The sequence below is a fragment of the Agelaius phoeniceus genome, chromosome 2, assembly GCF_051311805.1.
Source record: "Agelaius phoeniceus isolate bAgePho1 chromosome 2, bAgePho1.hap1, whole genome shotgun sequence".
Lineage (NCBI taxonomy): Eukaryota > Metazoa > Chordata > Aves > Passeriformes > Icteridae > Agelaius > Agelaius phoeniceus.
The window spans coordinates 103,167,142-103,181,345 of record NC_135266.1 but is presented as its reverse complement, the minus strand read 5'-3'; the positions used below and the strand labels follow the sequence as shown (position 1 = coordinate 103,181,345).

General features: G+C 47.2%; 1 protein-coding gene across 1 annotated transcript; it reads left to right on the top strand.

Annotated features, from left to right (window-relative positions):
- Positions 1-619: 619 nt before the first annotated feature.
- Positions 620-8,801, top strand: LOC129134761 (somatotropin-like). Its single transcript, XM_054654420.2, has 5 exons — positions 620-668; positions 4,609-4,772; positions 5,394-5,510; positions 5,878-6,039; positions 8,601-8,801. Exons 1-5 carry the CDS (start codon positions 620-622, stop codon positions 8,799-8,801), a joined length of 693 nt encoding a protein of 230 aa, XP_054510395.1.
- Positions 8,802-14,204: the final 5,403 nt, after the last annotated feature.

The following is a 14,204-nucleotide window of genomic DNA, read 5'->3' as shown; positions in this document are numbered from 1 at the left end:
GGACAGTGCATTCATTTGGAGAGGCACTGACCAAGAAATTCAGCCCAGGAGGGTTAAGGCTGAAGGTTCCTGAGTGGCAGCTCATACTGGGAGACACATGATGATGTCAGATCCACTGGTGGAGAGAGAAACTAAAAAATGGAAATGAATTACTCTTCCCAGAGTCTGTATTTATTCCCTGCTGCTGCCTGTTCCTGGACAACTTGCTGTTGCTGCATTTCAATTTAAAAGACTTATTAAAAAATCACTGGAAAGGGGCAAAATTGACTGACTTTGCTTTGTTTTCAGCAGAAGCAGCGAGATTTATTTTTAATTTACCTGTGTCTATGCAGTCATTACCTGCTTTCCAGCTGTGTTGCTAATGAGTGTCAGTACCATCATTTTACTAATGGAGAAACTGAGGCACAGGCAGTGACTGTGAGATTCCCCAGGACATGGGTAGGATTATTCCTCGGGCCTGAAACCCCTTTAATCTAACCCTAACCTCAAGCCAGTCACATGGAAATTGCACTTCATAGATAGCAGTCTTAATGACTGCTTATGCACACTTCTCTGTATATAATTTTTCTTATGGGTAATTATTATGGAAAAACAATTGCAGAAGCAGGGGAGGGAGGTAATGGTCCATGTGGCAAATGAGCATGAGCAGCAGACCTCCAGGCTGACTGGTAAGGCAGAAAAACAGCATGGTTTAGATTGGTTTAGTAAGGAAGCGGGCTAAAAACTCCAGCCAACATTTATGGATGCAGAAAACAGGAGGGTTTTCAGAAAAAAATAATTGCAAAATACATTTCCACATGTTGGAAACTGGAATCAGGGCTGCTTGAACAAGGGTGGCTGGTTTTGCATAGACTGAGTTGCAGTCCTGGACCTCTTTAGCATAAAAGAAACTACAAGAAAGATGGAGAGACACTATTTACAAGGCAGTGTAGTGACAGAACAAGGGGGAATGGTTTCACACTGACAGAGGGATGAGTTGGATGACATTGAGAAGAAATTCTTGGCTGTGAGGGTGGTGAGGCCCTGGCAGAGGTTTCCCAGAGAAGCTGTTGCTTGGAAGTGTTCCAGGCCGAAATGGATGGGGCTTGGAGCCACCTGGTCTAGTGGACAGAGTTGTAACAAGATCATTTTTAAGGTCCCCTTCAATCCTGGTCATTCTATGAATTTATGTTTCTAAAATCTTTCCAAATGGGTTCCGGGAAATTGTGCAGTCCTACCTCCATTAAGCAAAATCCATAAATTCCAGAAGGAATTTACCTTCCGAGCAGTGAGCTAGAAGAGGTATCAACTGCCACTTCAATCCTCTGTCAGTTCATGTCATTGTCCTACAATGTATAGAGCCTAGGCTGTGGGCTGGCAGTGGCTCCTTGGTCAGGACTTACCAGCTGTGCTTATCTGGGAAGGTCCAGGTAAGGAAGGTTGGGGTAGGAAGGTAAGGCCAGGCTGGGAAGGTCTTCTCCACACAGCCATCCCAAAATGGGGGGCTTCTGGGAATCAGGGAGCACGTAAACCTGCAAGGAGAATTGTTTCACTTCTTTAATGAAACTTGTTAGAGTAGGTGATGCTCAGGATAAGGTGGGTGGATGTGTGAACATGCTGAAGAGAAGTGGGGTTTTTCTCTCTTTCAAAAAAGAAAAGGAACTTGAAAATGTCACGTGATTTTAAGAGATACTCCTTTAGGTTGCAAATGCCTGTGTCTGAAATCTAAAAAAAGGCTAAATTGATATTTAAGAGCTTATGCAACTATAGTTTTGCCAGTGGTGTGCCCAAGCCCAACACTTCAGTCACACTGCCTTCCCCACAATGCTTCTTTCTCATTTAATGCCCAGAAATTATTGGGGACAATCCAAGGCTCAGGGGAATTCCACAGGCTGATCATCCCAGCATCTCCATGCTTGGCTACAACATAAAAAACGTTGACTTAGCACCAAGCTTTCACTAACAAAACTAGAGAGCCAGCCAGTGACAGCGAGAGGCAGCAGAACATGGGTGCAAGGTGCTGCAGTGGTACATTATCATCATTCACAGGCAGCAGGGCGTGGGTTGTGCTGAGGTGCTGCTGCTCTGCTCATCTCTGACAAATACTGATCTATTTAAACATATCCTGGACTAGAAAAACACAACCAGATGTTGCTGGCTCTTGGGTGACGGGATACCTGATAGCCATTCCCACTTGTGCAAGGACTGACATTTACCTTGTGACACCACCACATCTCCACCCCAGGGGCTTTTCAGAACAGACCATGCTCTCCACAGCATGTTTATTAACCACCTCTCCACCCTATGCTCCAGCTGCACCAGGGATGATGCTGCCTCTTGGAAACTGGACCCACAGTGGGAGGCATGACAAACACAGGGTCTGGGGGAGGCATGGCAAACACAGGGTCTGGAGAAAACAAATCACCACTTGACCAGAAAGAAACAGACCCTGAACTCCCAATAAAAGTTCAAATCAGTGTGGTTTGGGGTAATCAGTGCCTTATGAGGAATAAAAGGCCTTTAAGACCCCCCTGTAGTTGCCCACGTGAGGTTCTGTTTCATTTTGCTCAAAAGAAAGTGTAGGTGTGCTGTGGGGCCAGGCTGGACTGGGCTTGGAGCAACCTGGTCTAGTGGAAGGTATGCCATGGCAGGGGCTAGGAATGAGATGAGCTTTAAGGTTTCTTTCAACCCAAACTATCCCATGATTCTATGATTCTCTTCCCCACCTTTTCTTCCCTATCTCTTCTACCTCCTTTCCACAGCAAGCCTCTGCTTAGTCTGTTCAGGAGCAGGAAGATGTTCACAACCAGATCTCCTCACAGACTGAGAATGAGGGAAACTTCCCAGAGCTCTGGCAGTTGGATTTGCAGTGGGTAGGCTGGAACCCAAACAAGTGCCTAGGCATGGCAGCTCTTTGTCACACCCACAGCAAACCAGCTCAACAATACTATTCGCTGAATATTTGATATTTTTGTAGAAATTGAAAGAAATAGGATTAATCTGACAACATCCATCCAGCTCTATCCCCACTAACAATAAAGGGGAAAAGACAGGATCACAGAATTGTTTAGGTTGGAAAAGCCCCACTGAGACAAACTGTTCCATCCCCCAGCACTGCTAAGCACACCACTAACCTATGTCCCCAAGTGCCACATCCACAAAGCTTCTGAATCCCTCCAGTAATGGGGACTCCACCACTGCCCATGACAGCCTGTGCCAGGGCTGTACAACCCTTTTGAGGAGTCATTTTCCCTCATATCCAACCTGAACCTCCCCTGGCACAACTAGCCACTTGCTTTAAGTCAGAAATCTCCCAAAATGGTCAGTCAGGCCTGTGAACTGTGAGCCAAGGCTGCAGAGCCAGACAGGAAAGAGCAGGTGGACAAAGCAAATTCCACCATAAAAAAGCATTGATGTGACTTGGGATGGGTACTCCAATGACCAGAAAACTTCTATTTGCGATAAACAGTAGGATATGACAAAATCATTGAGCACTGACTTTATCCTGAGGCAAACAACCTTCCCAACTTGTACATTTGTGTATAAATTACTGCAATGAGGCAACACCACTGTCAACAGCTGTGCATTTATGCACGGAGAAGATGCACAGTTGTTGTGGTCGTAGACACACAGATCCATTTTAAACAGACTCCCTGCTATATAAAGGGTGGCTCAACAGTTCCCCTTGACAGGTGAAAGGAGGAAATATTCACTGTCAAGCAACACCCGAACAACTCACCAGGCAGAAATGGCTCCAGGTACTTTTTATTACAGTTTTAATGGATTTGTCAGTGCTGCCATGTGTGTAGGGTGAGAGGAGATGATGATGGGGTGGTATGTGGTGGGATACACACACTCTGTGACAGCCCTAACTTAAATGTAGCAATTTATAAACCAATGAAAAAGAATACCTTTCCCTGCAATGTGACTTTAATTCATGAATTAATCTTTAGTCTGAATAGGCCAAGTCCTACAGGCTCCAGGGCATTTCTCCTCCAAGGGGTATTTGTCTGAGATTAAGTTTGTGGTCTTCAGAGCAGACAGACACTAGTGTGAGTCAGGTGTCAAAGGCTGAAAACATTTCAGGCTGACAAAGAGCACCAAATTCTGCAGTCATATCCCAGAGAGCCAGTCAGAGCACAGGTAATCCTGTGCCACCATCTCTCACCCCAGCGAGGCAGACAGCCAGCATCCCATCAGCAGTACAGCATAAACCATGGCTACAGCGAGGTGCTCCCAGGCCTTCACCTGGCACTCATCATCCCCTGCTTGCTCGAGTAACCAGAGTGCACCATGCTCTTTTCATGAGAAAAGGAAAACCATGACTGTATCAGGGAAAAACACTGGGACACATACTAGTTTTCATGGAGCAACCATGACTCCACCCAGGAATACAGTGCTGGTAACACTAGGAGAAGCACAGGCTCTTGGTGGGGGCAGGTCTTGGTGAAAAGGTTTCAAAGAATTTTGGAGAAGGCTAAGCCTACTCTTGGTGCCAAGAGGCACCAAGGAAGACGAGCCTTCAGACAGCATGGACAGAAGAGACTGGGAATTAATTCCCAGGTGCCACTCCCTCCTCAACCCAGTTTCCTGAGGATGGCTAACACCTTTTGCTGTGCTTTGCTGCAGGGTCATGGTTCTCTCCTCTCACCATTGCCATGATGACTCTGGGACTGCAGTGGCCACAGCAAGCTGCCGCCTTCCCGACCGTGCCCCTTTCCAGCCTGTTTGCCAACGCTGTGCTGAGGGCTCAGCACCTTCACCTCCTGGCTGCCGAGACATACAAGGAGTTTGTAAGTGCTGTGGTCTTTGGTCATCTCCTCTGCTTTAGTCTGATGGCTTCAGGACTGTGTAACAGACACCTTTCAACTACTGTTGTCTGCTTTGTCCTCTTTTGATGAGGAGAGAGGGTGTAAACAGGATAGCACAGGTTATGTCCCATCAGACTGGACCCTGTTTCCTCCTCTTAGCCCTCTGCCCCCCTACTCTGATCCTGCTCATCCCCCCTTCCCAGGACTATGGCTGCACAAGATCAGCTGGGACATGGCACAGATATGTGACAAAAATTTCCTGTCTTGGTCACCTCTGGCCCTGGGAGAGTCTGAGTGCTTAAAACTCTATCTAGTTTCTTCTGCTGACAGGAGCTGGCATGAGCTGTCCTTTGGGGTCATTTACTCCTTGGGAGAACCTAATTTAGATGTGGTTTCTGTTCACCTCAACATCTTGACTCAGGAAGACCTTTAGGCCCAGTAGGTATCGTGCCAACACAATATTCCTACCTGCCAAGCCTGTCCAAAGGCACCTCATAATTTATTTCTTGCAAAGAGTAACCATTCAGAACAGCTTGGGAAGTGTTGGAGATCTTCTTCAGAACATGGGCAATAGATCTGTGTGTATTTGGGATGTCTCCATAGGAACGCACCTATATTCCAGAGGACCAAAGACACACAAACAAGAATTCCCAGGTAGCATTTTGTTACTCGGAAACCATCCCTGCTCCCATGAAGAAGGATGATGCTCAGCAGAAATCAGTAAGTTTTTTTCACTCTCAGGACAAGCACAGGCCTGCCTGAAGAGCCCAGCTGTGCTTCACTGCAGGAACAGAGTGTTTTCATCTGTGAACACTAGAGTGTGCTTCATCCCTCTCCTCCCTTTTTGATTACTTAAACCCTGCATAAAGAAAGAAATCCTTTTCTGGGCTACACTGTAAATAACATTCCCACCCTAAGCATGAGAAAAACCATTGTCTGCACAGGACATAGGTCTGGGTGGTGCTCTTCAGCCAGAAAAATTTGTGTCTGCTGAAGCAGTAGGAGTGGTAGCACATGTTCCAGAGGGAGCAGGACATGCTATCAAATACCCCTGCACAGCTCTGACCCTTTCTTGCCCTAATTTCAGGACATGGAGCTTCTTCAGTTTTCCCTGGTTCTCATCCAGTCCTGGCTGACCCCGGTGCAGTACCTAAGCAAGATGTTCACAAACAATCTGGTTTTTGGCACCTCAGACAGAGTGTATGAAAAACTAAAGGACCTGGAAGAAGGGATCCAAGCTCTGATGAGGGTAAGTTGCAGCATGTAGCATGACTATAGAATTGCAGAGATCTCCTAGACAGAGGGCACTCAGCTCTCACACATCCTTGAGATATCTCACCACCTTCCAACTCTGAAGACCAGTGGCATCCTTAGGACTTTGTTTACCTTTAGATAATGAGATCATGATACTGCACATTGGGTTTCATCACTAGGGAGGATAAGAAAACACCCATCACAAAGCACTACTGCTCAGGAATCAGAACAATTCACACATAAAGTCTTCCCAAACCCAGCAACAAAAAAATATTCAGTTGTACTAACAGCAAAATAATGTTTGCTACATCTCCATGTAAAATACTTCAAAATGTGGCAAATTTGGTGATGATACAATATTTTATAAAAACATCTGTGTACAGATGGAAACCTGCACCCTGGTGTTTCTCTCATACACCATTACAGCATCCAGAGAGCTGAAAGCTGTGGGGTGATCCTCTTCAAGGAAGAACTAGTCACAGATTCACAGAATGGTGTGGGGCTGGAAGGGACCTTAAAGCTTATCTACTTCCAGCCCCACACCATGGGCAGGGACACCTTGCACTAGACCAGATGGCTCCAAGCCATGTCCAACTTGGCCTTGAACACTTCCAGGGATGGGGCAACCACAGCTTCTCTGGGCAGCCTGTGCCAGGGCCTCACCACCCTCAGAGGGAAGAATTTCTTCCTAATACTTAATCTAAATCTCTCCTCTTTTTGTAAAAACCATTCCCCCGTGTCCTGTCTCTATCTGTCCATGTAAAAAGTCATTCTCTACCTTTGCCCTAAGTCCCCTTTATAATCTACTTCATTTTTGCTTTGTTGCTTTAAATGAAATTGTGTATTATCTGCCAGGACACCTTTTCAGTTATGTTTATTCTGTAATTAAGTTTATCTGGCAGGCTCACCCTGTAGCTAGAGCTCTGAGACCTGCAGCTGTGGAAAATGAGTCTGGAATATTGTTTATATCTTCCAGCATTAAAATGACTCTGAAAGTCAGACTCAGAGAGTAAACAGACTTCTGTCCTGGCAGTTCAGCAGGAGAAAGTAGGGACAGGTATCAGTACCACAACCAGATTTTTGTGTGGGTGAGAAATTCTTTACTGTGAGGGTGGTGAGGCCCTGGCACAGGTTGCCCAGAGAAGCTGTGGCTGCCCATCCCCAAAAGTGTTCAAGACCAGGTTAAATGGGGCTTGGAGCAACTTGGTCTAGTGGAAAGTGTCCTGGCCCATGGCAGGGAGGCTTCAAATGAGATGGTCTTTAAGGTCCCTTCCAACCCAAACCAGTTTGTGACTTCAGGATTCTATGATTTTGGTCCCCATTTGGGATGTGCTTGGGCGCATTAGAAAATGGTACACAGAAACCAGCCAAACTATCATATTTCACCCATTTAAGGTTCCTTTTCCTTAACCAAAATTTTCCTGTTTGTGGCAGCTGATGACCACAGCAGGGCAGGAGGAGTGCAGATCTCAGCTCCAGATGTACATGGCTTGGGTCTGGGTTAGAGCTTTGTTTTCTGACAAAGGGGGAGAGAAGAGAGAATTATTTGCCTGGTTCTGTCTCCTTGAATGGAGGAGGTACAGAGAGACCCTGCAACTTACTCTTTATTTTAAAACCTCGAAGACACACTCCTCCCTCCCTGCAGCCCTGTGCCCAGCTCCCTTCTCACTGTAGCATCACCCCTGCATCACTGCTCTTCCTGAAAACACATACACTCAAAAACATGTTTGAAATATTCTTTAAGACTGGAGGGAGAAACCCCTGTTCTCATTTAAAGTTCAGTGGGAACTGTGGCACTGGGCCTGTGGAAGATCACAGAATCACTGAGGTTGGAAAAGACCTCCAAGATCACCAAGTCCAAGACTGACCACTGCCTTGTCAACCAGACCAGAGGACTGAATGCCATGTCCAGCCATTCCCTGAACACCCCCAGGGACAGTGACTTCACCACCTCCCTGTGCAGTCCTTTCCAATGTTTAACAATCCTTTCTGCAAAGAAATTCTTCCTGATGTTCAACCTGAAACACCTCTGGCACAGCTTGAGGTTGTGTCCTGTTGTCCTGTCACTTGTTCCCTGGGAGAAGAGCCTGACCACCCCCCGACTCCATGCTCCCATCAGGGAGTTACAGAGAGTGAGAAGGTCCACCCAGAGCTTCTCTTTGCTAGTCTGAGCCTCCCCAGCTACTTCAGCTGCTCCTGGTGCTCCAGACCCTTCCCCAGCTGTGTTCCCTTCCCTGGACATGCTCAAGCACCTCAGTGTCTCTCTTGCCAGGAGGGGGCCCATAACTGCCCCCGGGACTGGAGGTACCCCAGCAGTGCCCAGGGCCGGGGGGCTGTTCCTGCCCTGGTCCTGCTGAACACACCATGGCTAATGCCAGCCAGGTGCCATTGGCTCCTTGCCCACCTGGGCACACGCGGGCTCATGTTCAGCCACTGGCAACCAGCACTCTCAGGGCCATTCCCAGCCACTCTGCCCCAGCCTGCATGAGGTTTTTGTGGCCCATGTCATTCCCAGGCCCCCAGCACCTCCCCCAGAACCTCGCAATCCTCTTGCAGGAGCTGCAGGACCGAAGCCCCCGGGGTCCCCAGATCCTCAAAGCCACGTATGAGAAATTTGACATCCACCTGCGCAGTGAGGACGCGCTACTGCAGAACTACGGCTTGCTCTCCTGCTTCAAGAAGGACCTGCACAAAGTGGAGACCTACCTGAAGGTGATGAAGTGCCGGCGCTATGGAGAGGGGAACTGCACCATTTGACAGTGGTGACAGTTCCCTTCCTGCTCCAGCCTCTTGCTGACCATGGCTGTCCTATTCCTCTGAAAGAAAATTGGAGAATAAACCTGCTACTGCCAACATGTCTGCTTTTTGGGGTGGGACAGGCTTCTGTGAGGGGCTGGGAGGGAGGAGCATCCAACAGGAGAGGGTGGATTTGGGGCTTAGGATGTGTATTTGGGATTAAAGATGCGTATTTGGAGCTTTGGGGGATAGGGAAGCAGATTTAGGGATAGCTTTGTCCTGGGGAGTAGGTTTGGGACTGTGGGTAGATTTGGAGCTGGGGAGGAATTTGGGGGTAGATTTGGGGCTGAAGTGTGGATTTGAGTCTGAGGAGCGTGGATTTCGAACTAGGGAGTGCAGATTTTGAGCTGGGATACGGATTTGGTGCCGAGGATAGATTTGAGGAGGTGGGTTTTGGGTTGGAAGGGATAAAGTTGGACCAAAACATGTGGAGCTGGTACTGATGGTTGGATTTAAGGCTTGAAGGAATAGAATGCAATAAAGAATAAAGTGCAAGAGAAGTAGGAATAGGCTTGTATCCCCAAAGATGAATTTCCAGAGACATTTGTTTGGAAAAGGTTCTGGGAAAAGGTCTGCTGTGTTTTATCTTTATTTTTCAATATGAAGGTGGTGAAAACCTGTCAAAGGTACTCAGAGAAGCTGTGATTGCCCTATCCCTGGAAGTGTTCACAGCCAGACTGGATGTGGCTTGGAGCAACCTGTTCTGGTGGAAGGTGTTCCTTCCCAAGGCAGGGGGGTGGAATTGCACAATTCTTCTTAAGCCAGACCATTGTAGGATGCTATGCTGTGGTTCTACAAGTATGAAATAGTCTCTTGGTGATGGACATTCCATCCCCAGAGCCCCAGTCCTGCTCCAAGCTGTGACACATGAGCACTGCCACAGCAATGTCCCAACTCTGCCTCCTCTGTTACCAGGTGGCAACAGGCAGTCATTGTTTAGACCTGCTCACACATCCCATGTGTGTTCTGCTCCTTCTGGCTTTGCTACTGGCAGCGGACCTGTGCCCAAGGCACTCCTGGAAGCACTTCCAGCACTCCTGGTCTCCCCATGGCACCAGCTGCTGGACTGGTGCCATGCTGGCCTGACCACTGTGCCCCCAGTGGATGGGATCATCTTGTGGGTACCCACTGACTGGGATACAGATGATGGACTTTGGACCTGGTTAGCATAAGAGATGAGGTAAACAAAATGCCTTGGCAAGAACAGACAGCTTTCAAGATTGCAAGAAGATTAAATCAGACAGACTCAGGAGAAGGGAGAAGGGGAGGAGAAAAAAGGGGAGAAAAAAGGGGAGAAAAAGGGGAGGAAAAGGGGAGGAGAAAAAGGGGAGGAAAAGGGGAGGAAAAGGGGAGGAAAAGAAAAGAAAGATTACATCAAGCTCTGCAAGCAAAAGATGTTGTAAAATGTATGTTTGTTTATGTGAGGATTAACCAAATCATTGTAGTAAAACATTACTAACCTTCCTAAAATAGTATATAAGCATTTGTACTTCACAATAAATTTGTATTCTTTAACCATCTCAAAGTCTTTGATGCACGGACAGACGACTCTTTAACTAATTAAAGTTGAAAAGAAGGGTATTTATTGCAGCATGCTGGACACGTGTGGAATCATTTCCAAATACCTGTGCAAGGAGTCACAGACTCCTGCTCTCTATACAGAAAAGGTTGTACATATCCAAGCAGTTTCTAATGATAATACATTATCATTACCTGCCTGCTTCTTATTATTATCAGCTGAATATCCATTATGCCTGCACAACTGTACTCCCCTAATTTGATCAGTGGGATTTTGAAATAAGGGAGTGGGCATATGGGAGGAAGAAAGCTGTCTTCCTCACGGTGAACTCTTCACCCATGGCCACTTGGCAGGACTTTTTGATCTGCTGGTCACAGTCCAAGCCTTCATGTTTGATTATTCTTAATGCAAGGTATTTCTATGGTCTCTGCTCCTTCACAATTGTTACATCTATCCCTGTCACTCCTAGCTTCTCTTTCCTAATGCATTTGTTACTCTTTAACTGAGGTACTTGATTCTTGCCACCTATATTACTAACTTAGCTTCTTAACTAATTTTAAAATCTTAACTAAAATATGCTATCTTCTACTATCCCAATTGTATTCCCAGCTGGCCCCTCGACTCATCTACAGTTTTCAATTATCCTAAATATATTTCCAGCTGACCCCTTGACTCATCTTCCCTGTCTCTCCAATCATCGATACCCACTGACCCACAGAGTCCCTTCAAATTCCTCTCCTTGGCTTGCTCTTGCTGGTAACTGCTTCTGGGACAGCCGGGAGAACCTGGCAGAAGACTTGAGGTGTTAGGCAATGTCAAAGCAGAGAAGAGCCCACACCAAAAGAAACCAAAGCTAAGCATGGTCTAAACAAAACTTGGATTTTCTCTCTAACCTGTTACTTAACAGCTGCAACACTGCAAAGAACATGGGAGAGCACACTGCGGAAAAAGAGCATTCCTCTCCCAAGTGCGTACTGGAAGCGACAAAAGGAAGAGTTCTCCTAGCTTCCTAGTAAAGCAGGTAGCTCCAACAGCCCGGATGGCATGCTGGCTCCAGAAGAGATCATCAAAGAGGTCATTGAAAATGTGGTTGATCATGACCTACCCTTGCTGGTGCCAGACATTTTGGATGTTCACTGCCCACGTGGCAAGAGTTCTGATGAAGTACAGCAGCCTGCCTGAACTCCACCTAGCCTGTGCAAAGATGATCTTGAAGACTAGGCTGCTTGTAAAGCTGCTCAGCCAAAGGCAAGAAAACCAGGGAGCCTCTGCTCTCGTGGACCAGTGTCTTCAGCAAGGGAACATTTTCAATGGCATGACCTTGGACAAGGGCAGGGAACCCACAGGAGAAGCAGAAGAGATACTGGGCACAGCTTGATGTGTCCTTCTGGACAATGTGCAATGGAAGGAGGAAGTTTCTCTCCCTTCCTGATTTTCTTTCCTTTCCTCCTGGCAGAATCCAGAGCATCACCTCTCCATGTTGGTCAGAACAGTGGTGTGTTTCAGCTGCCTGATTCTGACGTGTTTGTTACCCCTGTAAGCCAATTACTCATTTGACAGCTGTCAGTCAAGCCTTGTAGCTGTCATGCCCAGTTGAAGAGCTCCTGGATGCAACTGAGGATGCCTTTGAACATTCTGGGCAATATTTTGCTAACCCTGGAACTTGTGCCAACACCCCACAGCCCCAGCTCAGCAGGGCTCAGCCTCTTTGGAAGGAGCTTGTTATGGCATCTGTCCTGACTGCACAGCTCTGCTTTGCTCTCCTGCCTTCAGCCATGCAGCAATGATAACAGGAGAGCTCTGAGAATTCTGGTCATTCCAAAGGCAGGGACAAGTAGGTAAATTGGGAAGGGAGGATGGGCTCTCTGAAAACATCTTTGTCCAACCCACCCCATTCCATACAAGTCTGGCTGCCACAGACTTGTATAGAATGGGGTGGGTTGGACAAAGAACCTTTTGGCCTCCCTTGTTTTGCAGCTTGGCAAGAAAAGGCTCATGTTTTAAGTCTCTCTCCTTCCCCAAATATGCTGTCCAGATGCTGCAGATGTTTTCCAGCCATAAAGCATGGGGAAATCATGGTGTTTTCCAAGGTTCTCACCCAAAATGCTCAAGGTATCTCCTTCATTACTTGCTAAAATGGTCAAGTGTCCAGGATAAATAATGGGAAGACCCAGGGAGCAGACATGCAAAAGGTTGAAGAAAGGAAAGAGAAATAAATGCAATGGCAGCAATACCAATACTTGTTCTCCAGTTCTTGTTCTGATATAGGAAATGTTGGGGCTTTCCTTGGATGCTACTTTCTTGACTGTCACTTCCTGTTGCTTCACAGAAACTCAGGCAAACAGCAAGAGTGAGGGTATGTGTGGTTCTCCTGTGGTCACAGAGCAGTGGAATACTAGCTAGCAAAGCTCCCTGAGTGACCGGGGGAACACATGAGAGAGGCTGCTCCTAAGCCTCTGCCGAGGCTTCTCAGGTGGCAGTGACTGCAGCAGCCTGGGTGACACTGCAGCAGGTCACCATGAGGATACCGAGGCAAAGGATTGAAGGAGAGGACACTTGTTTGCAGTCCAAGGAAAATTTATTCCCATGATGGGTCAGGGACCAGGGACAAAGAAAATGGGCCTGGCTAGGGTTCTTAAAGGGAGCCACTCTAAGGGGTGGGGACATCACACAACCAATGGGGAAACATTTAGGGAGGAGTATGGAACGTGACAAAACCAATGGAGTTAACACAGGGGAGGGGAGAAGTCTTAAGGACAAATCAGCTGTTAGAACCAGGGTGATTGCCATAGAACATTCTGGAATAAAATGGGTGGCTCTGGGTTGACAGACAGGAGAGGGGAGGCAGCACTACTTGGATTGACAGGGCCATACAAGGAGAGGAGAGGGAGATGGATACACTGAGTGACAAGCAGCGGGAAAACTTAGGAGTAAACAACTTGGGAGAAACCATCACAAGGGGATAAAATGGGGGTACATGGACTGAACCATTGTACTTAACTAACACTGAATAACTAACTTTTACAATAAAACAACTGCAAAACTTATAAAAACACACTACCACAGGTATATCACCACCCAAAGACAAGATGCCTTAGCCCTAGTCACTCCTCTGGTCCATAAGGAGGATGCTGTGAACAACCACGTCTTGGGGACACAACCTTTGTATTTTCAGCCTTTTCATCATCCTTAGGGACAATGTATCCCCCTGCATCCAATTGTCCTGTTAGGGTTTTCCTGTGCTTGGTGAGAACATCCCCCATATCTGTCAGAGCCCTCATGGGCCTCACAGTCCCCATTGATCCAGGGTTTCTTCTCCTGGGGATTCCTCCTTGCTTTTGGAGGCTCTCACCCCAAGCTTTTATTTTGTTCTTGCACAATTAAATTATTTGAAGGATCCAGATGTCTGAGACTATGCTATGGGAAACCAGGGGTTGAGCCAGTAAGGAAACCCAGTCTGACTGTGTGAGTGTAGAAGGTGGAGCTGCCAAAGGGCCTTGGTCCCAGCTCAGGTGGTGTGAGTGCCACAGTGGGTCCTGGATGGTCCAATATGGAAGTTTCCTCAACAATCTGCTGACTCACATAGGACCCTAGGCCACTACCTTTGGAGTCTCTTCTACTAGCACCTGACTCTTAGCATCACATGAGTTCACCTTGGAACTCTGGAGCATGAAGGAGCCAAAGGATCCATGTTAAAATTCCCTGAGCAGATTCCATCTGAATTCCAAATGTCTGCTACTATGTTTGTCTGGTGATTTTGGTGTCTCTGTTGGGGCAGTGGGTGAAATAGCTGGAGTGGGCTGAGTATGAGTGTGCAGCCTGATCAGTGTAAAGCAGACAGGAGC

What these genes read in the sequence shown, in the direction of transcription:
- LOC129134761 (XM_054654420.2), top strand. Translation starts at nt 620, where the DNA reads ATGGTCCATGTGGCAAATGAGCATGAGCAGCAGACCTCCAGGCTGACT. An exon ending in CCGAGACATACAAGGAGTTT is followed by an intron (nt 4,773 to 5,393) that starts GTAAGTGCTGTG and finishes ATGTCTCCATAG; the next exon opens with GAACGCACCTATATTCCAGA. An exon ending in ATGATGCTCAGCAGAAATCA is followed by an intron (nt 5,511 to 5,877) that starts GTAAGTTTTTTT and finishes CCCTAATTTCAG; the next exon opens with GACATGGAGCTTCTTCAGTT.